Source organism: Littorina saxatilis, linkage group LG2 (genome assembly GCF_037325665.1).
Source record: "Littorina saxatilis isolate snail1 linkage group LG2, US_GU_Lsax_2.0, whole genome shotgun sequence".
Taxonomy (NCBI): domain Eukaryota; kingdom Metazoa; phylum Mollusca; class Gastropoda; order Littorinimorpha; family Littorinidae; genus Littorina; species Littorina saxatilis.
Genome location: NC_090246.1, coordinates 104,216,895 through 104,242,989, shown reverse-complemented (window position 1 = coordinate 104,242,989; position 26,095 = coordinate 104,216,895). Strand labels below are relative to the sequence as shown.

At 43.0% G+C, this 26,095-nt stretch overlaps 1 protein-coding gene across 1 annotated transcript; it reads left to right on the top strand.

Moving 5' to 3' along the window:
• The first annotated feature begins 4,336 nt into the window (after positions 1 to 4,336).
• Positions 4,337 to 9,220, top strand: LOC138960421 (toll-like receptor 4). The gene has a single exon (XM_070332334.1). The coding sequence runs from the start codon at positions 4,349 to 4,351 to the stop codon at positions 7,325 to 7,327; it is 2,979 nt and encodes a 992-aa protein (XP_070188435.1). The 5' UTR covers positions 4,337 to 4,348; the 3' UTR covers positions 7,328 to 9,220.
• The last annotated feature ends 16,875 nt before the right edge of the window (positions 9,221 to 26,095 follow it).

Below are 26,095 nucleotides of genomic sequence, written 5' to 3'. Positions count from 1 at the left end.
GTATTCACAACAACAACAAAAATAGGTGAATGCATGCCACATCGGCATGCACAACAACACTTTAAATCCTCCCTCCAAACTACACTCCAGAACTCTACTCTAAATCATCACTCTCAACTTTAGTAAAAAAAAAATCAAAAGACACGATAAAACTCTAATCTAAAACAAACGAAGTCTACGAAAAACAACCTAAAAACAATTCCCAAAAAAACCAATCTAACAAAACCTAACTGAACCCCTCTAACGAAACCCCGTCGCACATTCCGCCATTCTGTAAATCACAGAATGCACGTCATAAGCATACATAAACAACTCAACAATTTCAACCACCACAAACTAAATCCTTTAACAACAACAAAAAACCCACATCATTCCTTCCAAATAATATGCCTACAATACAGTTCTCTCAAACACTCAAACGGTTTTCTGAAACATTCAATAAACAAAAGTTTTCCCGAACATTCAACTCACAAAACAATCTACTTGAACATTCAAATAAATCCTCCCAAAGCAGGTCACAACCCGCATAATTTAATGCTGTTTTACCCATTATATAAAAAAAATAGCATAGGAATAACATACGCGTCTCAACAAGGTCACATTACTGTTCCCTTGCTTCTCGTAGCTTCTCGTAGCAAACCTGCCACGCGACCGCTTAGAGGACACGTCTGTTCTGTTCGAAGCACCAGCGAAAAGTAAATGCCCCAACCCACAACATCCCGCGTGCTTACGTCACAAGGTTAAAACAAATTCAACTCAGAGGGGTGTCGGGTACCGAAAAGCGATCATTTTACCTATGCAGATTAAAGGATCGGCTCTTCCGCCAGACCATTTCAATACAGACAAAACACAGTCTCGGAAACCTTAATGGATCCCCGATAGTACAGGTTTGAATCCTCGATAACACAGAGGTACCACGAGTTCACAAGTTCAAACGGATGCGCAAAAGTACATGTGTACCGTAACTGTCGTCGGTCACAAGCTCACATCATGTATGATTATTATTGTTCACTGTGTCACAGCCGCACAAAACAAAAGTTTGGCAGAACTGATGAGTAGTTGAAGTGATGTTTAATCAACTGGAACTGTAGTTCCAACATACTGCACCGTCAAACTGAAACCAATGTGACATAACAATCACTCAACCATACTTTTATAATGAACAGCAACTACTAACATTACACTGACACTACACTTGAAAACAAAGGGAAACAACCTATGAAACTTGTCATTTTGGAAACTGTTCTGTTTCACTTAAAGGGAGATAATGAGAATTCTACCAACTTGGAAAAAGAGCTCTGATCATTACCTTTATCTCTTACACACTTTACACAAAAAGGAATAACAAAACAAACCAAAAAACGTATTCTGAATCACAGGTAAGCATACTTTTGACAAAAATGGTTAAAAACAAAATACCTATGCAGCGTTATCTTTGGCACGAATCAGTGCATTTCCATACACTTTAGATGAAAGACAGACATGTTCAAAATACTACTCTTACTTGAATTTGACACACTAAACACTAATTAAACTGTAAAATAAACTGTGCAAAAGTGCGCACATCATGGCGTATACTGAAACACCACATGGTGAAAGGCCGTACCAAAAAACGTACAAAACAAAAAACTTTTCCCTACTACAAGACAAATATAATTATTCCTCAACAGAAAATTGACAATAGAAACTAATTGAACAATATTTACCCAATGATGGCCTTTGTGCGTCATGTTCATGGCTGATATTGATGCCGGAACAAAAAACTGTGGCTCATGCTTAGAAAAATTGCAGACCGGAAGCGCCGGAACAGGAAGCGCACAAGATTCTTACAGGAAAATTTTGTAGACACTATGTGGCTTAATGCAAGAGAGTGGGTTACCGCGTTTAACTTGAAAGACTAATTTCGTTGCGAATTAGAAATTTGGACGAGGGGATTAATTCTCAAAGTGTGCGTACCACCCCACCCCCACCCCCCTCGGTGTACGCATCCCCACGTTCAAAATTACAATTTCACAAGGGAAGTCTTTGGATTTGAGATAGCTCAAACGAACGAGCAGGACCGTATTTTTAAAGAAATAATTTGGCATCTTTGGTTGTTGACGGCAGTTTGCTGTGCAGTTGACAAAAGTGTCTTTTCTTTTTCATTACGTTCTTCTTCTTTTTTTTATGTATGTGTGTGTGTGTTTGTGTGTATGAATGTGTGTGTGTGTGTGTTTGTGTGTATGAATGTGTGTGTGTGTGTGTGTGTGTGTGTGTGTGTGTGTGTGTGTGTGTGTGTGTGTGTGTGTGTGTATGAGTGGCTGTGTCTGTGTCTGTTTGTGTGCCTGCGAGCTTGCGCACGGTGTGTGTGTGTGGGCCTCAGTGTGGGCCTCAGTGTGGGCCTCAGTGTGGGCCTCATTTGAATTATTGTTGTTCTAACCAATTGATTTCAATGTCAAGCATTTAACCCTAACCCTAACCCTAACCGTGTGCCGTGAAGTGGTGAACGCTCCAAGTCTTCTTCTTCTTCTTCTTTTCCCCTTAAGCTAGCTGCTAGCTACGGCCGGGCCGCGACGGGCTGGTTCGGCGAACGGTCGCCGACGTCATCAAATCAGGGGATTCCCCTATTAGTTAGTACACAGAACTGGTTCGGTGGAATGTTCGCCGAGCGTTCGACGAGCTGGTTCGGCGTGGTTCGGCTGTGGTCGGTGGCGGGCTTAACTCCTATTCCTGTTCTCTCGTGCCCTTTCCCCACCTCCTGTATCACCAACCCCTTCCCATTTTCTGCTTGTCTGTGTATCTGTTTTGTTTTTGTTTTGTTTCTTCGTTTCCTGAAATGAGTTAATGTATTTATTCCGCCATCATGCTAACCCTTGTTTTGTAATTATTATGATTGCTTAAAATAAGCATTATATGCTTGAGTATGTAATCATCCATGCATTGTTCTTGTCATGATTAAAATTGAATAAAGTTCTGTTTAAACCAAGTGGTTAAAAGAGTAAAGCCTTTTTTGATTGCTTCATTCCAGCCATGTCAATGTTTGTAGTTAATTAATTTCTATTCCACGTGATTCTTTGCAAATCTGTTTGAGGCGAAGATTTTTTTCTTCTATTTCAGAAAAAAATGCAATTTGTTGACTTACGGTTTAATGTTTGTCTCTCGGGAACTTCCACCAGGAAGTCTGGGCTTCTATATCTGGACCAACTTTCCTGTGAAAGTGCCCCTGCTGTGTACGTGTGTGTGTGTGTGTGTGTTTGTGTGTGTGTGTGTGTGTGTGTGTGTGTGTGTGTGTGTGTGTGTGTGTGTGAGTGTGTGTGTGTGTGTGTGTGTGTGTGTGTGTGTGTGTGTGTGTTTGTGCAAGTCAGTATATCTGTGTGCCGGTGAGTGCGTGCGTACATGTGTGTCGGTGTGCGTGTGTGTCAGTGTGCGTAAGTGCGTGCGTGTGTGTAATCCGCGTGTTTGTGTGCGTGTGTGTGCATGTGTGTTGGTGCGTGTGATGTTTATCCAGCAAACGTTCGTTTGAGCTATCTCAAATCCAAAGACTTCCCTTGTGAAATTGTAATTTTGAACGTGGGGATGCGTACACCGAGGGGGATGGGGGTGGGGCGGTACGCACACTTTGAGAATTAAGCATCCTCGTTGAAATTTCTAATTCGCAACGAAATTAGTCTTTCAAGTCAAACGCGGTAACCCACTCTCTTGCATTAAGCCACATAGTGTCTACATTATGGAACTACACAAATGGAACGACTGCATTCGTGGAAATCGGGGAAAAAAGTGTAAAGATCTCTTGCGGGGTCAAGAAGCAGCGACCTTGCTCGTGTCCAGAAAAATTATAAAATGATAGTCACTACAGTACACGCAAGAAATTCAAAGAAATGGACACATATTTAAAAATTGTCACCTTGCTTAATTTTCAAAATTAGAAAAAGAATCCGGAAAAAAAAGACACCTTCCAAAATTCTGAATTCAAGATTTTCGGATAAAAACTTGTATTTGATTCTTATCTCCATCTCTTGTTCCTGTAATTTCAGGACTTGGCCACATACAAGATGGCAAGACCAGCGTACCTACTTGTATTTGATTCTTATCTCCATCTCTTGTTCCTGTACTTTCAGGATTTGGCCACAAACAAGATGGCAAGACCAGCGTACCTACTTGTATTTGATTCTTATCTCTATCTTAAGCGCATAGTGCTTTTAGTTATGCGCTATAGAAATCTCCTTCATAAAATAAATAAATAAATCTCTTGTTCCTGTAATTTCAGGATTTGGCCACAAACAAGATGGCAAGACCAGCGTACCTACTTGTATTTGATTTTTATCTCCATCTCTCGTTCCTGTAATTTCAGGATTTGGCCACAAACAAGATGTCAAGACCAGCGTACCTACTCGTGTTTGTCCTGGTGTGGCTTCAGACTCGTTCCTGTGTTGCGCAGACAACGCCTAGCAAGGAGAAAACGTGCTCGTGTGTCGCAGAGACCACGGTAAACTGTTCCAGTCTCGGGCTAACGCGCGTACCTCGCTGTCCGTTTCCACCCAACATCACCGCCCTCATCCTTTACAACAACTCCATCGCAGCTGTCGGGCCCGAGGACTTTGCCCAGTACGCCTCTCTGACACTGATCGACCTGTCTCGCAATGTGATCAGCAACATCAGAGAAGACGCCTTTGCCGGTCTGGAGTCTCTTCGGCGGTTAAACCTCAGTTTCAACCGGCTGGACCTTCAAGAGGGCCACTTTAAAGAAACGCCGCGACCGTTCGCCAACCTGACTTTACTCTCGTCGCTGGACCTGTCACACAATCGCCTGACGATCTTGAGCGAGGATCTCTTTTTCAGCTTGAACTGCCTGCGGACTCTGAATCTCAGCTACAACAACCTGAGCCTTACTGGTGAATCGCTGAGCTCCCCTTTCTGCTTTCTCTACAACCTGACTCACTTGGATCTGTCCAGAAACGCCATTAATCAACTCCACGCTAACACCTTCTTCGGTCTGTCCGCCTTGCGGTGGCTCAGCCTCACAAACAACAGCATCCCCCTAAACGCCAATGCCTATCCGAATGATGTTTTCAAGTCGATGAAGTCTTCCCTTAATAGTCTTCACCTGGAGGGCAACTGTGACGCACCGTTAAACAGGAACGGGTCGCTTGACTATCCTGACACGGCGTTGTCCGTCCTGACGGACCTCAGGTCACTGTACATGGACGGCATTCCCAAAGCTATGTTTGGACCAGGTTTTGCCCACATGGTCAACCTTACTTTGCTGAGCTTGTCGGGTCTGGGGAATGGCGTTTGCTACATGAACAAGCTGACTAATGAGACGTTTGATAATCTGCGAGGTTCCCTGCGTTACCTTGACTTGTCGTACTGCAACCTTCGCAGGATAGAGCCTTCTTCGTTCGCGCCCCTCAGTAGTTCTTTGGAAGTTCTCGACTTGTCCAGCAACACTGCCCTGGGGTTCGACAAGCTCGGGATAGCTATGTACGGTCTCCAACACTCCGCGTTAAGAGAGCTCCACATCAACCACATCGTGCACGCCTACTCCTTACAGGTGAAGGTCACGCCGAAAAACACCCGCTACTTCAAGAACACCAGAATCGAGAGCATCTTCGCCAAGAACAACAATCTGGAGGTGTTCTGCGATGGTGCTCTGGGCAACATGCCAGACACCTTGACTCGTGTCAACCTCAACGAGAACCGTCTGACTTTCGGCTCGTACTTTAAGGATCTTGTAAACCTGACGAATCTGACAGAGATAGAGATGGACGGACACCCCTTTCCCTTCGATCCACCAACGCATTATCCGCCCGATGAGGCTGACGGGTGCAGTGCAACGTCTGATGAAGCGACGTCTGATGAAGCAACGTCTGATGAAGCAGCCAGAGAGTGTGGCCGGCTTTGGAGTCCGTTCTTGGCTCACATAGACAAACTGAGAGGAGATGACAGTAAAACGCTGGACTCGACTGGAGAGGGTACGAGACATCTCAATACAGGAATAATATTCAAGCTGCCACCGAAGCTGACAAAGTTCAGATCACGCTATAACCAGTTGTACTACAGACTGCACAACATGAAGTTTGACCCAGAAAATTCTTTGACCAGTCTCGACTTCAACAGTAATCTGCTGACTTCCTGGTTTGTTGGTATGGAGGGACTAAGTAAGCTGAACAACCTTGATTTGTCCAACAATCTCGCTTTCCAGTTCGACTATGAATTCTTCAAGGGCTTTCCCGATCTAATCACATTGAACGGCAGCAAAAATTTACTGAGAAGGTTCCTTCAGAATGACGTCAAAGGAGAGTTCTTCGGGCACCTTAACAAGCTGGAAGAATTAGTGCTGCAGTGGAATTACATCAATAGACTTCCAGAAAAAGTCTTCCAAGGTCTCACAAGGTTGGAGCACCTTGATCTGTCCCACAACGAGATGGGTCGGTTTGACGTGAACATCAGCCACATGCAGAGTCTAACGTTACTCAACCTGTCAGACAATTCCATAGACTTCTTGCCAGAACGTGTCACCGACCACCTTGACGCTATGGCTGCCACTGGTGGTAAAATCCAAATAGATCTGACTTCTAACCGACTCACCTGCACGTGCAAGGAGCTTGACTTTCTCAAGTGGGTTCATAACACCAAAGTTAAATTCGCTAAGCTTGGTACCTACATGTGCCGCATGGCAAACGGTACAAAAATTACTCTGCAGAAGGATGAGTTCTTTGACTTCATCGCGGACTTTGAGACTGACCAGTGTTCAGGTCCAGGCCTGCTGGTGCTGGCAGGAGCAGGCTGTTTCTGTCTGCTGACGGCCATTCTGTCCGCAATTGCCTATCGCTACCGCTGGAAGCTTCGCTACCTCTACTACATTACCAGGATAGCCTACACCAAGATCAACTCCCAGCAGAACGACGACTTTCACTTCGACGCCTTCGTGTCTTATGCCTGGGAGGACAGCGACTTCGTGCACAGGCAGCTGATCGACGAGCTGGAGACGCGGGCGGGGCTGTGTCTGAACATCCACAGCCGTGACTTCACTCCGGGTCGCCCCATCAGCTGCAACGTGGTGGATGCCATTCAGAACAGTCGCCGCACACTGGTGGTGCTGAGTCGCCAGCTCTTGCAGTCGGACTGGTGCATTTTCGAGCTGCAGATGGCAATGATGGAGGCGGCTCACACTGGGCGTGACGTCGTCATCTTCCTGCTCTACGAGGACCTGCCCAACGAGGAGATTCCTCGCAAGGTGTTCTACTACCTCAAGGTCTCCACCTTCGTCACCTACCCGAGTCCCAGTGACCCCGGCTCGCTCAATCATTTCTGGCGCAGGCTGGCCTTGGCTATCAAGCAAAACTGACTGGACTGAGACAAAAGTTAGGTGGACTGCCAGGGACACACCAGGGCTGGCCTTGGCTATCAAGCAAAACTGACTGGACTGAGACAAAAGTCAGGTGGACTGCCAGGGACACACCAGGGCTGGCCTTGGCTATCAAGCAAAACTGACTGGACTGAGACAAAAGTTAGGTGGACTGCCAGGGACACACCAGGCTGGCCTTGGCTATCAAGCAAAACTGACTGGACTGAGACAAAAGTCAGGTGGACTGCCAGGCCGGACACACAAGGGATGGACCCAGTGTAGTATTCAGGGAGGGGCTTCCAAAATGAGGCAGGGGTGCAGGGGCTGAACAGGCTGGGATTCAGAGGGGGGGGGGGGGGATTTTTTATCGAATCTTATTTTGAGCACTTCAAATGTACCGCTCTAAATGTACGTCTTTCGATATGCAATACTCATAGCACCACCCTGTATATAGCATAACAGCGACTGAACACACACTCACACACACACACACACACACACACACACACACTGGCACGGCTTGGGCGGCACACACACAGCCAAACACACACAGCCAAACACACACACACACACACACACACACACACACACACAGCCAAACACACAGCCAAACACACACACACACACACACACACACACATTCTAGCACAGCTGGGGCAGCACACACACACACACACACACACACACACACACACACACACACGCACACACAAAGTCACACGTGCGCGAGCGCATACACACACACTGACGCACACACACAAACGCCCGCACGAACACACACACACACACACACATTCGGGCACAGCTGGGGTAGCACACACACACACACACACACACACACAAAGTCACACGCGCGCGAGCGCATACACACACACTGACGCACACACACAGACGCCCGCACGCACACACACACACACACACACACACACACACACACTGACACACACGTTCGTTTGTGTTTTTATCGCAATATTGATAGTTGCATTTTGTTGACGTGATCATAATAAATGCATAGGAGGTCATTCCTGTTAATTAGTTTTCTAGTTAGTGATGATATTGTATTTCGCTTATGTGTCTGTTTGTTTGTTTGTCTGTTTGTTTGTGTGTGTGTGTGTTGTGCTCTTTTGTTGCTTACTTATATACATTTCGACTTTAGCCATAAATGATTTTATGACAAGCTGGAAGCAACCGCTGCTAATGGTTTGAGGAAAGCGAACATCGGGAGGAATTTTTCTCCTGGAGAGACCTCCACTTGCACCCTCAGAGACTCGGACAGATGATATACCTAAACAATCTGCAGTGGCCCACAGAAACTGGGCCGTGGCAGCTAATTGAATTTGAATGGTGCGTCTTGACACTGGCTTTCCCCCTTTCTTTTTACCTTTCGTCCGAGCAAAGTGCTGCTTACTTGAAAATGTGGAGGCACTTCCTGTATGTTTCTGTAAAATGTTGACTATGTTCATGGTTACTGTACTTATATGGACAGTTTGTTCCTTATGATACATTTTTCCCAATGCTAAACTGAGACGGTTATTAGCTATACATAAATAAATGACAAGAATGTTTCTTTTCACAAAATAAGACACAACATCAAAAATGAATACAGATTTGATCTGCAAAGAGAAAATATCAAACCAACCCACACCTAAAGCAGCTCATGACAAACTTTTGGTACACACTTTACATGATTTCTAACCAGCTGCATTACACGCTGCCAACAGAGACAGAACAAGTCGCGTAAGGCAAAATTACTACATTTAGTCAAGCTGTGGAACTCACAGAATGAAACTGAACGCACTGCATTTTTTCACAATGACCGTAGTCCGCCGCTTGTGCATAACGGAGTGAAACTGACGAGCCTGTTCAGCGCGGTAGTGGTTTCGCTGTGCTGCATAGCACGCTTTTCTCTACCTCTCTTCGTTTTAATTTTCTGAGCGTGTTTTTAATCCAAACATATCATATCTATGTTTTTGGAATCAGGAACCGACAAGGAATAAGGTGAAATTGTTTTTAAATCGATTTCGGTAATTTAATTTTGATCATAATTTTTATATTTTTAATTTTTAGAGCTTGTTTTTAATCCAAATATAACATATTTATATGTTTTTGGAATCAGGAAATGATGTAGAATAAGATGAACGTAAATTTGGATCGGTTTCTTTTTTTCTTTTTTTTTTACAACACATTATATACTGTTCAAAAAAAGAAACGCATAGCTTGTAATATTTGGTTAATTTAGTTATATGGCTACAAGGATATCCACCAAACTGCAGAAAATGTTTATCTGGTCGTCGACCTTTCGTCCATTGCCACAAGTGAGCTCTGCACGTGACGCATGCGTTATCAGTGGCTACAATGTCAAAATTGCTCATTTGGCATGACCACTCGTCATGCTTCAGTGTAATCTCGTGAAACTCGGGGAATATTGAGCTCTCACCATGTCTTCCAAAACCCATAAAAGCGGATTGTTCGCCACAAAGAAATCAGACGACAATTCAGCGACGAAAGATGGCCCGATTGAGCAGAGAAGACCGCCAAATTGCATTGGGTCGTTTACAAGCAGGCCAAAGTCAAAGTGCAATCGCCAGGCACTTCCACGTGTCCCAGAGCACCATCAGTAGACTGTGGGTCAGGTTTCAAGCCACTGGCTCCGTTGCTGACTTGCCACGAGCGGGAAGACCAAGGGCGACAACTGCTGCTCACGACCGCTTCATACGGCTCCGCCACCTCCGGAATCGTTTCCTGTCGGCCTCATCTTCTGTCCAGGCTCTCCCCGGGCCACACCGATTATCGGACCAGACCGTGCGGAACCGCCTGCATGAAGCTGGTTTGAGAGCTCGCAGACCTCACAGAGGAGCTGTCCTCACCCGCCGCCATCGCCAGAACCGAGTGCAGTGGGGCAACCAGCACCTTCGCTGGACCGTCCGGAATCACTGGAGACACGTGTGGTTCAGCGACGAGTCCTACTTCCTGCTCCAGCGACATGATGGTCGGAGGAGGGTCTACCGGAGAGTAAACGAACGTTTCACGTATTAATGCAAGTAAGGCACCAGGCCCAGATGGTTTAGGCGGACGTGTTTTGAAAGTGTGTGCTGATCAGCTTGGTTCAGTTTTTTGAGTCACTTGAGAAAAAGTGACTCCGTAGACACCACCTTAACGTTGGACTTTTCTCGGAAACTATCAAAGCGATCGGGCTCATATTTTGTTTAGTCGTGACCTCCAATGACCTCTACACTTTAACGATGGTTTCGTTGACCTTTGACCTTTTTCAAGGTCACAGGTCAGCGTCAAAGGAAAAATTAGACATTTTATATCTTTGACAAAGTTCATCGGATGTGATTGAAACTTTGTAGGATTATTCTTTACATCAAAGTATTTACATCTGTAGCCTTTTACGAACGTTATCAGAAAAACAAGGGAGATAACTAGCCTTTTCTGTTCGGCAACACACAACTTAACGTTGGGCTTTTCTCGGAAACTATAAAAGTGACCGGGCTCAAATTTTATGTGAACGTGACTCATTGTGTTGTGAATAGCAATTTCTTCCTGTCCATCTGATGCCTCATATAATATTCAGAACTGCGAAAGTGACTCGATCGAGCGTTTGCTCTTCTTGTACTCAGCTGTTTCAGCTCTTTCTCGATGTACATTTTATGCCTCGTTCCTGGAAAACTTCCACTGTAACACCTGTACCCAAGAAACCAAACGCAAAAGAACTAAATGATTTTCGCCCTGTGGCACTGACTTCTGTTGTAGCGAAATGTATGGAGAGGCTTGTTTGTAACAAGCTCACTGAGTCTGTGGCAGATCGCATGGACCCCCTTCAGTTCGCATATAGGGCAAAGAGAGGCGTCGAAGATGCTACACTCACGCTTATCAACATGATTGTCAGCCATTTAGATACAGCAGGGAACACGGTTAGAGTTCTTTTTATGGATTTTTCATCAGCCTTTAATACGATTCAGCCCCATATACTTATCCAGAGGTTAGTCCAGTTAGATGTTAACAATAATTTGATTTTCTGGATCAGGGAGTTCCTATGCGATCGGCCACAACGTGTCAGCCTCAGCAACCGTTTGTTTGGTCATTCTGTGCTTTCAGACGAAGTTGTTTTAAACACCGGGGCCCCACAAGGTTGTGTTCTCTCTCCTGTCCTTTTTTCCATTTACACAAACAACATGCTTTTAAATGATCCAGTTCTAGCCCTCGTTAAATATGCAGACGACATGGCCCTCGTTGGGCGTCTGAAGGACGACGAAACTTTGTCAAAGTATTTTACCCAAGTTGATCTTCTGAATGAATGGTTCAAGTCCAGTTTCTTGCAGTTGAATGTAGGCAAAACAAAAGAAATGATTTTTGGAGGAAAGAGTGATAATTGTGGTCCCCAAAAAGTGAGAATAAGCGACAAGGAAGTTGAGCTTGTGGAAACCTTCAAATATCTTGGGGTTTCAATTGACAATAAGCTGACTTTTAGTGATCATGTTCATGCTGTTTATAAGAAAGCTCAGCAGCGACTTTTTCTTCTCAGGAAGCTTAAATATTTTAATGTCAATCAAAGTGTTATGGAACTTGTGTATCGCAGTTTGATTGAAAGCATACTGACTTTTAACATTGTGACATGGTATGGTACCACAAATGTTAAAAACAAAGCTAAACTCCACCGCATTGTTGCGACGGCTAGCAAGCTTGTTGGGCAACCCCAACGACAGCTGACCAGTCTCTAGGAAGCTGCCATTAAGCGGAAAGCTCTCAAAATTGTCCGTGATCCGATCCATCCTCTCAACCCCTGTTTCGAAATTCTCCCTTCAGGTAAACGTTATAAGGTCCCTTTGGCACGCAAAAACCAGTTTAAAAAGTCATTCCTGCCTTCTGCAGTCACCATTTTAAATTCTTCTCGCATCACGTAGAGGCTGGTCGGCTGGGGAAAAAAAACAAAAAAACAATGTGTACATGTGAAGGTGTGTGGGAAATATTTGTAATGTGATTACTCGGCTGTGAAACCCAACTCCTGTGATATGAGAGGGTAAATTTACATAGTGCAATATCATATTTGATTGTATCCCTTTTATGTTTTATGTTTTATGTGTGTCGTCCTATACAATTGTTGTTATAATCGTTTACAGGCAGACAGGGTGTGCCGAAGAAAAATTTCCATTTTTATGTAATATTTGAATGGACAATAAAGTGCTGTTATTATTATTGTTATTAACTGTGTGGATGAGGCACCCGTTCATGGTGGTGGAGGCGTCATGGTGTGGGGGGCGATCAATACCGCTGGAAGGAGCACCCTGGTGCACGTCCAAGGGCGCATAACTGCCCAGCGATACGTGGAGGAAATTCTGCGCCCACACGCCCTTCCTCTTCTGGCTGACCAGGATGCCATATTCCAGCAGGACAACGCTCGCCCGCACACAGCACGACTCACCACCCAGTTCCTCACCGACCACCATGTCCAGGTGCTTCCCTGGCCATCCATGTCGCCAGACATGAACCCGATAGAACACCTCTGGGATGAATTGGACAGACGTGTGCGCAGGCGAGAAGAAGCGCCGGCAAATCACCGCGATCTATTGCAGGCACTTCAGGAGGAGTGGGTGTGACAAACGGATTTGCACATAATTGTATATTGGAGTTATGTGACGCAGGTGTACAAGATTTCATGGGCCACGAACTTTGAGTAGGCGCAGTACGGTGAAATATTGTCCGTACAGTGCAGTACTGTCACGTGTGAGATGTGACCAATCAGTGAAGAGTATTGACTGAGGTGGCGTTGTATAGACCGTAGGACAGGCAGAGCTTTGCAGACCATCGACAAGAGAAGACGGGTCTCTTACTGGGTAAAGTTTCTCACCGGGCGCTGGGAGGTCGGTTAGACTCGTGCCGCGGTATTGAATCGTTGGATTCAACTGCTGTGTTTACAGGTATTTATTGAATTGATATTTTGCTCGGAGATATTATTTTGCTCGGAAATATTGACTTGAGAAATGACCGGGAGAGTCATGTGCGAATTGGCTGAAAAGCGTGCGCTGATGTCAGCCATTGTTGAAAAGGGAATGTTTACATGTTTTTCGGAAATGAAGTCGCTTATGAGTAAGCGGGTGTATATACTGTAACCGCATAAGTTAGTCGACGGTAGTGATAAAGAATGTCAGAAAAGTTTATTCAAGTATGGAGACTCATGGTAGTTTAAACTTGTGTATTTTAGCATCCCGGGCCGAGGGGGTCGCGGAGTGGGGATACGAGACGGGAGGTTCCACCCTTACGTCCCGAGCCGTGAGCTGTGGGAGCGCAGGAGGGAGACAGCGTGAAGCGCTGTAGAACGGGGACCCCGTCCCATTCCACCACGCGAAGACAGTTTGCGTGGGTGGGGTGGATCAGTACGTACCACTGAATGTGTGAGTACGACTGGGAAAAGCAACCAGCGAGATAGCTGTGCAGAGATACGTTCCCCAAGTAAACAAACACGAGACGTAGAGCGTTCGTGGTTTGTTGATCTGTGTGTAACAGAAGTGAATATTGACAGAAGTATTGCTTGAGACAATGACTTCGTGTGTAGTGAGACAGACGGGCTCTCACGGAACAAAGCTTGAAGTGTTCTACGTGTGTGCACTGTGACGTGAATTATAGACTGCATGAGAAAGTAACATGTGTGTATTTCTGTGCAGCTAGTTTTCTGTAGGTTAACAGAAATAGAACTTCCATGTTGAGTGAGAGTGATTTGTAGAATGAATGGGAAATAATATGTTTATGTTGTATTGATTATTTCAATAGAGGTGCAGGGGCAAAGGGCTACAACTGTGTTCTTGTCTTTGTGCCTGGTTGGAGTGTTGTGTGTGTATGTGTGAAGGCTAGATAGTAAACAGAGAAAAGCACGCACAATTTCTGATAGGAGTAAATATACATACATACATACACACGTAAATTCCAGCCGTAACAGTGGGACACCATCCCACAGCAAGATATCCGGCATCTGATCCAGTCCATGCCCAGAAGGTGCCGGGCAGTTGTTGCTGCTCAAGGCAGTCACACCCCCTACTGACTTGACAGCCTCGGCACCCAATCGTATTGATTGACTGATTGATTTGAAGATGCAAATGAACTGTGTGTGCATTCAACTGTGTCCATACCAAATTTCAAACAAATAATCTAAATATTGGATTTTCTGTTAATTTTTTCGAAAAACAAAACAAATTTGGCAAGTAGCAACTATGCGTTTCTTTTTTTGAACAGTATAGCTTAACGTTTTCATTGGACACACGCGAGGGTTGAATCTTTCAAAAACAAAAGAGTATTGCCGTTTCATGCATATTTTTATGTTTACAAGAACAACATACGTGTGTGTGTGTGTGTATGTGTGTGTGTGTGTATGTACTGATATATATATGTGTGTGAGTGTGTGTGTGTGTGTTAGCATTGATTATTCTATCAAAAGAGGTGTTAAATTAAGTATGTATCGACTTGTGACTTGTTCGCCGTAATGGCTTGAAATTTACTGGCCGATGTGAATGCGTGATATATTGTGTAAAAAATTCCATCTCACACGGCAGAAATTAATATGTAAAGCTCTAACCCTAACACGCACATAACCCTAGGGGCCGGGGGTCCTTAACGTCCTCACAGGAAATTTTCCTTTTAGGGACATGAGTTGAGCGCTATATAAATCTCCCTATAAATATGTGTGACAGGGTGACCAGTCACCAACTATAGAGTAAGCTGTTGTCATTGTCCAGTTTAGTCTTTGTTGCCGATCAGTTTGTGTTAGGTGTCTATTCATTATCTGTTAACAAAAAATACTGGTGTGCACCAGCCGTGTCCAGCCAGCTGCAGACAATTAAATCTCCTGCTGGGTGAAGGAAGTTCCTAATCTCTTTTTGAAGTGGGCGGTGCACGTAGACGAGACCTTGGGCCCCCAGGTGGTCGTTATGTAATGTGCCGCCAGCCAGGCTGGGTATCTCGGGACAGCCGGGGTTTGTCAAGTGGGTGTCATTCCTTTTGATCGGGTAGATCATAGGAGATGCCAGGGCCCGTATGCATGAACTGGAAGTCAGAAACACTGGAAGTAGAGGCCTCTTTTGAAATACAATACAATACAATACAATACAATAACTTTATTAATCTCTAAAAGAGAAATTACATTGCTGAGCGTTTGTGTCCGTAATAATAACATACATAAAACATTCAAAATAAACATTTGTTCTTTGTCCTGAGAAAATATAGCACATTGGTTATCACATAAGAAAGTATATTAAAAATAAATTAACATGAAGTGGGAACTCCCGAAGTTAACTTTCTAACTGTTCCCTATGCATGAACGCCGTAGTGCTGACTTCAAGAGTATTCGGTAAAGGTCGCGAAAATTGGGGGAATCCCAACTAGTACATGCGTTTGTTAACGTAAGCTTGGCGACCAGAAGAAACAAGTCTCATCGCGAGTTCAAAAGGGCGAACGTTGAGCGCGCTGTAGTACTAACAGCGTTATTGCTGTTGTTTTTTGAATGGTTAAACGAAAGGGTCGGTTCAAACCTGTGATGATTGTCGAATGACTGCCTAGCTATGACAATGACTTTGTTGACCTGAATGTTAGGGAGAAAAATAGATGATTATGTTGAACTTTTTTTCTCCTTTTTTTTTAAATCTCAGTTGCATGCAGGCAGCTTCAACCCTTTCTTTTTCGCCTTTATTTTTTTTATATATTTTTTTATCGGGGAGCATCCGTCTTTATTGATCTTTTTTTCTGTTCTTTTTTCCTGCTTTTTATATTAAAGTCAAGATTGGATTTTTTGTGAAAGCATAGGACAGTTTCTTTACGCAATTAAAACAAGTCGCGTAAGGCGAAAATACAATATTTAGTCAAGTAGCTGTCGAACTCACAGAATGAAACTGAACGCAATGCCAATTTTCAGCAAGACCGTATACTCGTAGCATCGTCAGTCCACCGCTCATGGCAAAGGCAGTGGAATTGACAAGAAGAGCGGGGTAGTAGTTGCGCTAAGAAGGATAGCACGCTTTTCTGTACCTCTCTTTGTTTTAACTTTCTGAGCGTGTTTTTAATCCAAACATATCATATCTATATGTTTTTGGAATCAGGAACCGACAAGGAATACGATGAAAGTGTTTTTAAATTGATTTGGACAGTTTAATTTTGATAATAGTTTTTATATATTTAATTTTCAGAGCTTGTTTTTAATCCGAATATAACATATTTATATGTTTTTGGAATCAGCAAATGATGGAGAATAAGATAAACGTAAATTTGGATCGTTTTAGAAATTTTTATTTTTTTTTACAATTTTCAGATTTTTAATGACCAAAGTCATTAATTAATTTTTAAGCCACCAAGCTGAAATACAATACCGAAGTCCGGGCTTCGTCGAAGATTACTTGACCAAAATTTCAACCAATTTGGTTGAAAAATGAGGGCGTGACAGTGCCGCCTCAACTTTCACGAAAAGCCGGATATGACGTCATCAAAGACATTTATCAAAAAAATGAAAAAAACGTTCGGGGATTTCATACCCAGGAACTCTCATGTCAAATTTCATAAAGATCGGTCCAGTAGTTTAGTCTGAATCGCTCTACACACACACACACACACACACACGCACAGACACACATACACCACGACCCTCGTTTCGATTCCCCCTCTATGTTAAAACATTTAGTCAAAACTTGACTAAATGTAAAAACGAACACAGAGACAAAAACCGGTTGTTGCAGCGAATGCAATTGAGGCCTATAAAGAAAAAGATTAAAAAAAAAAAAAAACAGCTGCACTTGAACCCGGAGCGCCGGGTCGAATTTCCGTATCCATAACCACTGCACCATGCTACTCGTGTGAAAAAAATGCGTGATGAAAAGATGTAACATGAGTTATTCAGTCGTGATGGTTTGAAAGCTCGCCACCTTCGCCGAATGACTCGAGCACGTTTTTTTCGGTTAGTAACTGATCGAACTGTCGCTTTTGAGCCACTCTGTTTCAAGCATTTCACCTAAGTTAAGCAAGAATGTCACAGTTTGTGTCTATGGTGCAAGGTAGCCGACCGTCTCATTGTAGCCAAGTTACGACAGTTGCTCGATTGACGCATTTCACGTCTTCGATATTCTGTCTGAGCTCAAAACAGGAATGTCCTGCAATTGTAGTATGCGTTGGAGGTTTCTTTTGGATGGGTAAGGACCATTAAGAAGCGATATCGTCGTATAAAGATGTCAAGTGAGAGACCCTGCAAATTAACATTGAAAGTGGGAACTTTGGAAGCAAAGTTGCCAGCTACTCGGTATGCAAGAGCTAAATTGAAAGCCGAAGTAGTGGCTTCGAGAGTTCTGAGGTCAAGGTCGAGGAAATTGGGTGAATCCCAATTAGTGCGCATGCGTTTGTAAACGGTAGGCTTGGTGACCAGAGGAAACAAATCTCATCGCGAGTTCGTAAATGGGCGAACGTTGATCGCGCTGTTGCTTTTACTGTAGTGGTTGCTTCTGCATGGTTGAACGAAAGGGTCGGTTCAAAGCTGTGATGATTGTCTTGAAATTGAATGACTGTCTATAATAATGATTTTTTTTTTTTTTTTTTTTTTTTTTTTCCTCAATTCTCATGCTCAGTTAACGAATTCCAGTGCGCGCCAGCCTGTAGGCAATGCGGCGTCATTTGTGCTTTTGCGTGGTTTATTACTATTGCATGGTGACTGCAAACGTCTCTGTACTGACAGCAAGACATGTTTTATTCACGTGTCTCATGCAGTAAACGACATTTGGAGCACGCTGCATTCTGTACAACATGAAGTCATCAAAAGCCACGTGACAATTACTTCAGAAAGAAAGTCGGCGAATGACCCACACATGATTGAGGCGGTATCCAGAAGCATGTCGGCATGGAACCGGTTTCAGAATGTGAATGAGAACGAAAGCATGTACACAAATGAAGGTCAATTTCTTAGATCATCAGTTCCTGATTAACAGACGAACGGGCTGCAGTGAGTTACAAAACTGTGAAAGAAAGCTTGTATACAATTGTCTTCAAACTCGTATGAACAATTATCTGATTTGATTCTCTTTTTTTTTTTTTTTTTTCTTTTTTTTTTCTTCTTTTTTTTTAAATCTCAGTTGCATGCAGGCTGCTTCAACCCTTTCTTTTTTGCCTTTTTTTCTTTTTTGTTGTTGTTGGCGGGGAGCATCCTTCTTCATTGATTTTTTTTTAAAATTTTTTTTAGTAATGTTTTTACTATAACATTAACATTACTATATCTAAATGTATTTTAAGCAACTTTTCTATATAACAATTCCCTCTCAAAAATGCATACAATATCCAGAGGGGAGCCATATCTATAAATACCAACACACATTTTGGCTATCACAATCAAATAATTCACATAACTTATTAGTGCCTTGGAACTTTGTGAATTTTCAAATACGCCCAAAAAAACTTCCTTTACGGTAATTTTAATGATCATATTATATTTACAATTCACTTTATCTTCAACGCATTTCCAAATGGACATAATTTTCGGGCAAAAGTAAAAAAAATGTTCAATATAATCAATTTCGTTCTCACAGTGAGTACAGCAATTACTCACGGAAATGCCTATTTTATACAATAAAATATTTGTGGGGTAAATATTGTGCAATATTTTCCAGTGCAACATTCGCAATCTTGTTTCTGTGGTTACTTTGTTTACTATTAACCATTGCTCTTTTCCCGGCCTGAAATCAAATTTATGTTCCCAAAATTTAACTACAACCGGCTCCACATATTTTTCCTTTATAATTAATTTGCGAAATTGACAAGGCTTACTCAGGTTCTTTAAATCGTTGAATCCACATACATTTCCATTTGCAGAGCGTAGTGTTGCTGCTTTAACTGCTGTACAAATCACCCTATATTCAAAGAATCTTGTGGGCTTACATCCAACCTTCTGCTGCATAATATTAAAGGGCACAATCTCATTACCAACATATACATCCTTTACTCGACAAACGCCTGCTTTAATCCAGTCGCTAAAAAACAGGGTTTGGCCGCAATAGATTATATCCTTGCTGTTCCATAAACACGTATCTCTTAATAACATGTCTCCACCTACTGCTCTCTGAATCATGTCCTTATTTTTCAACCAACAAATTAAAACTTGTTTCCAAAATACATTTTTAATTAATCCCAATCCTTTAAAATTTTTTACCGTGGTGTTAGATTGGAAGCAACACAACCTTTCACCAAGCTTCGAAAACATAATAATGATTTTATTGACCAGAATGTTGGGGAGAATAAAACATTTTTGAGTCACTTGAGAAAAAGTGACTCTATGTAATCGGTCAGTGTTAGTCTGTCCGGCCGGCCGGCCGGCCGGCCGGCCGTCCGTAGACACCACCTTAACGTTGGACTTTTCTCGGAAACTATCAAAGCGATCGGGCTCATATTTTGTTTAGTCGTGACCTCCAATGACCTCTACACTTTAACGATGGTTTCGTTGACCTTTGACCTTTTTCAAGGTCACAGGTCAGCGTCAAAGGAAAAATTAGACATTTTATATCTTTGACAAAGTTCATCGGATGTGATTGAAACTTTGTAGGATTATTCTTTACATCAAAGTATTTACATCTGTAGCCTTTTACGAACGTTATCAGAAAAACAAGGGAGATAACTAGCCTTTTCTGTTCGGCAACACACAACTTAACGTTGGGCTTTTCTCGGAAACTATAAAAGTGACCGGGCTCAAATTTTATGTGAACGTGACTCATTGTGTTGTGAATAGCAATTTCTTCCTGTCCATCTGATGCCTCATATAATATTCAGAACTGCGAAAGTGACTCGATCGAGCGTTTGCTCTTCTTGTTTGTTTATGTGGTAGCGAAGTCGGTTATGTTAAACCTCTTCTTTTTTTAATGATTGTGTATCAGTAAAACTGTTTTGGGCAAAATAGGTTGGTTAGAGCGAACGTTTGGGTTACTGGTAAATTTGAAAAGGCAGAAATCAATCGGTGTTTGGAGAATCAAGATATAAGGTGTAGTGAAACGAAGATAAGTTCAGTGACTTTCATATTACGTAATTGGAAAAATGTGTGTCCGAATTTTTACAAAAGATAAATTGTTGTACTTTGGTATTTGTACATTTTGTTTGTCCTCGTTAATTGTGAACAGGATGTATGTTTATATAAAGTTGAAAGTCAAGATTGGATTTGTTAAAGCCTACGCGCGTGTGTGCATGTGTGTTAGACATAGACATAGACCACTGTATTATCTCAATTACGAGAAACTCGGGTGTGGTGAATCATAATAAACAACATAAAACGTAAGAACATCAATAATATATCGAGGCACAAATACTCAGCTCATAATAGTGTGTGGTAAGGGGGGATGGGGGGGTGCACGTACACACACACACACACCGTCGAACACACGCACACACACACACACACACAAACACACACACACGCACGCACACACACACACACACACACACACTGTCACGATTTAGTGACATGGATCGAGAAAGTGTCACTCTGTTGGGTGCCTTCTCTTGGTCAATTGCGATAGAAAGCGTCTGTCAACGGCTGGGTTTTAGCTGACCGAGCAATAGCGAACACGGGGATTTCGTGTTGCACGGATTTCACGTGGGTGATTTCTGCTGTCGGGGCAAAACTGGCGATAGCTGAACTTGGAATGTGACAAGGTGAGTCACGTGATTTTGTCAAGGTTGTCTGTCTGAGACATATTAACTACACACTCGAAACTCAGCAGCGAGAGAGAAGCGCGGTGTCTAAATTCTCCTACTTTCTTTCTTTATTTGGTGTTTAACGTCGTTTTCAACCACGAAGGTTATATCGCGACGAGGGAAAGGGGGGAGATGGGATAGGGGAAAGGGGGGAGATGGGATAGAGCCACTTGTTAAGTGTTTCTTGTTCACAAAAGCACTAATAAAAAAATTGCTCCAGGGGCTTGCAACGTAGTACAATATATGACCTTACTGGGAGAATGCAAGTTTCCAGCACAAAGGACTAAACATTTCTTACATACTGCTTGACCAAAATCTTTACAAACATTGACCACATTCCATACAAGAACCACTTAACAAGGGTAATAAGTGAAGAATTTTATGGGTGAGAAAAGGAAAGTAAAAGGACTTTGGGGAGGCAGAAATAAAGAAACAAGAAAAAGATCCTAATTAGGTTCACGGCATCGAGAGTGATGCGACCTTCTCTCAGAAGTTAGTAGAGAAGGCTCCCCCATCCACCACCCGGGGGACGCGCCTCTACGCCAATTAGGGGGCGCGAGGAATTCTCCTACAAGTTTGATGGTCTTCAACACGTTCTAAATACTTCACTGTATATCAACGTGCCATACCGCTCGCCGGTGGGGCTTAAAAGGAACTACAAGGACAGACCACCAGTCGTCCTTCTCCCGGTATACATGCTGGCTGACAGTCGGGGCGTCAAGGTTTCTCCGCTGTGCGTTTTCACCGCATAAGGATTCAGCGCGAGAGGAGGATGACGGTATTTCTGTGACGAACAGAAGTCATTCGGAAGGAAGCGGATTCGCTTAAAAGAGAGCTACCTATATAAGGCTGTTGAGGTAATAAATCATTATTTAACGCTTTTGACGAGTCTGTGTTTGTGGAATGAAATACTCTCTGTTGTTCTTTCCAGGTTAGCGCATAATTTGCTCTTTGTGACGCTAAAATACTAATCTGTATATGGTTTTTGCAGATATGGAGAGAAGGAAGGAAAATAGCTGATTTGTTGTTGTAAAAGTCCGTTTGTGCAGGCCCACGTGCTCGATGAGATATGTAAAGGTGACATGTTTAAAGGTGGTGTGTGAGGGGAAGCATGACATGTTTAGTGCACCGATGCTTTTTTGTTGCAGTCTTCTGTTACTGCCAACGTATTCCATTACGTGCTACGCTGGGATGCTGTAACCAGGTCGTCCGCGGCATTGCTGTAACCACCTGCTATATTGGTGATTTGCTGTCGCTGTCGCCGTCCTACCAGCTACAACTCTACTTTTTCTGGTAGACTACGGGAGGACCTTCAGCGACTGAGTGAGGCGCCTGATGTCTCCACTGTTCCCTGCTTCGTTGCCACGCTAACCGGCACTACATTCAACGGAGCAGTTGTGGAGATTACAGACTAATTACGGGCCGCCCACTCAGTGGCAAAAAGCTAAGTTGCACCATGTTTTTTGCACCCTTACCACCAAGTCATCTGTGCTATTTGTGATTATACTCGAGTGGTGACGACGTGGGGTGTGTGACACCTGCATATAACCAGCACTTTAAGGCAGACAGCTATATTTCCTAACTATACACGGGATCAGCGTGTTATTATTATTTTCTGTACTTTAACTGGCATTTTTGTCAGTGACCACTTGTTTTTACGTTTAGAACGTAAAAAGAACATCTTTTGGAGTGAAGTGTCGAGGGAAGTGGCGTGATATTACATAAACAGGCGTCTGAAACTTATACTTTTGTTGATTCTATCTATTTGTATGACTGCGAAAGTGGATCGTGGTGTGGTTAGTTAGTTAGAAGTAACTAACCGTTCATAATCACCTTAGTGTGATATTGAAACGTGACACACACACACACACACCGTCGAACACACACATAACGTTGAACACACACACACACACACCCACACACCGTCGAACACACACACATCGTCGAACACACACATAATATCGAACACACACACACACACACACACACACACACATATACACACAGGCACATGCACACACACACATATACACACACACACACACACACACACACGCGCGCGCGCACACACTCAAACAAACGTATGAAGGAACAGACGCACAATTATACCCGCACGCACGCACACGCAGGCAGGCAGGCACTCGCACAAATACAAACACACACACACACACACACACACACACACACACACACAGATAAAGCAATGACCAAAAAAATAGCAGAAACTTACACTTCAACACTCGAACACACACACACACACACACATGCATAAAGCAATGACTAAAACAACAGCAGAAACTTACACTCAAACACACACACACACACACACACACACAGACACAGACACACACACACACTCACACATGCACACAACGACGCCCATTTTCATAGAAACACAGTAACCCCCTCGTATAAGCGGGAATGAAAGAGTGGTGGCCAATGACCCAGAACAAACAAAAGTCAAAGCTGGCAACTCAGGTTTGTATTCAGGGAAATTTGCACGAAATGCATGCACAAGATACGACTTTTCCTTCTCTTTTCTCTCTTTGGGACTTTCATTTGCGTCAGCTCGGTATGATATGAAAAACTGAAGAAAAGCCCTGCCTTTTTGCACTGAGAAACTGTGGAAGTAGCGTGTTTACTACTGGGTCTGGCTGAAGTACATTTACCCTCATTTACTTCCTCGTTAGCTTCCAAAGTAAACTCTTTTTTCGTCCCATGCATGCGAAAGTGAGGATGTACTTCCGATGTCGCTCAAAACTTTAGAAGTAGTCGCAAACTACCCTGTGTTACTTCCTCGCTTTGCTTCGAAGTAAACCCTTTTTCCGGCCCATGCATACGAAAGTGAGGCAAGTACTTCCGATGTCACTCAAAACTTCGGGAGTTGTCGCGGACTTTCCCCATAAGCATACGGGCCCAGGTGGCTTGGAAGGTTTTGGTCCCTTAACCCCCTCCCCCCCCCCCCCCCCCTATTCTTTGTTTACTTGTTTGACCAATGCGATGTCAGTTTTGTTAGCTAACTGTTGATTGGATGTTGTGACTAGCTAAAGTTGAATTCTGTGTGTACATGCTAGAGTGTGAGAGAGAACTTTGAGAACTTGGGAAGAGTGTGGACGTATTTTGTTGTGTGATCCACTAACTGAGAAGATGTAGTCAACTTGGTATGTTGTCCATGGCTTGTGGCCACCCGGCTTCGGCTGGGTAGGCAAAGATGAGGAGGGAAGCAAACAGAGGAATCAGTAAAGTATGCCATGCCAGTATTCTGCTGTTGTCACAATGTCTTTGTACGTGTGTCCACGTGAGTGAAAGTCCAGTGAGTGAAAGTCCAGTCAGTATAGGTAGAGAGGGTAGAATTGAGTTCGCCGCAAACATAGCGTTGCCTACAACATGAAAACTTTTCGTCTCTTCGCGAACAGAGCGTCAGCTCTATGCAACGCACCTCAGGTCTTTTGTTGTTTTTATATTTAGTAAAGTTTTGACTAAATATTTTAACATCGAGGGGGAATCGAAACGAGGGTCGTGGTGCATGTGCGTGTGTGTGTGTGTCTGTGTGTAGAGCGATTCAGACTAAACTACTGGACCGATCTTTATGAAATTTGACATGAGAGTTCCTGGGTATGAAATCCCCGAACGTTTTTTTCATTTTTTTGATAAATGTCTTTGATGACGTCATATCCGGCTTTTCGTGAAAGTTGAGGCGGCACTGTCACGCCCTCATTTTTCAACCAAATTGGTTGAAATTTTGGTCAAGTAATCTTCGACGAAGCCCGGGGTTCGGTATTGCATTTCAGCTTGGTGGCTTAAAAATTAATTAATGACTTTGGTCATTAAAAATCTGAAAATTGTAAAAAAAAATAAAAATTTATTAAACGATCCAAATTTACGTTTTTCTTATTCTCCATCATTTGCTGATTCCAAAAACATATAAATATGTTATATATTCGGATTAAAAACAAGCTCTGAAAATTAAATATATAAAAATTATTATCAAAATTAAATTGTCCAAATCAATTTAAAAACACTTTCATCTTATTCCTTGTCGGTTCCCGATTCCAAAAACATATAGATATTATATGTTTGGATTAAAAACACGCTCAGAAAGTTAAAACAAAGAGAGGTACAGAAACGCGTGCTATCCTTCTTAGCGCAACTACTACCCCGCTCTTCTTGTCAATTTCACTGCCTTTGCCATGAGCGCTGGACTGACGATGCTACGAGTATACGGTCTTGCTGAAAAATGGCATTGCGTTCAGTTTCATTCTGTGAGTTCGACAGCTACTTGACTAAATATTGCATTTTCGCCTTACGCGACTTTTTATTTCATTGTTACATTCTTGGGTACAAGGTTATGGCCTAATAAACAGATTTGTTGAAGAACAGAATTCGATGTGTGTGTGTGTGTGTGTGTTTATTGTTTCAGACAAACTTTGGTATTTCTGTTGAAAACGATCTCTCTGCTTAATTATTCATTTATTTGACCGTTGTATAGACCACATAACAGTTGATAATTCTCCACTTGAATCTCCAGCTCTCCCTTGGCCTGTTGCATGCCCCATACCCCCCCCCCCCCCCCCCCTCTCTCTTTCGCCATCTGTCACTCTATCCGTGTATCTCTCACTGAGTCTCTCTCTCTCCGTCTCATGTACGATTATGTATGTACCTCATTGAATGTTTTAATATGACAAAAAGATTACTTATGCAACAGAAAACAATACACTTATTTGCCAACATTTTACCATTTTTACGTTGAAAATGTGAAGAAACCGGTTATAACAAATTTTTTCCTCTTGTCTTCGTTAAAACCGATCTAATATAATCGATTATAACGAATAAAAAACGTTTTCCCCTGAGATTCGTTATAAACGGTTTCGACTGTACATGTCATTTTTACTCTAAAACTGTGCTCAGAATTACAGAAAATAGTTAAAGTAGGCCAAAGTACTGCGTTTGCACGCTACGCGGAGACTTCTTCTTCTTCTTAGTGATAGGTAGCCAACATCAGCATGGTGATGAATCTGTTAACGAGACGAACGAGACCCGTCTTGGTCTTTTTTTTGGGACAATTTCGCC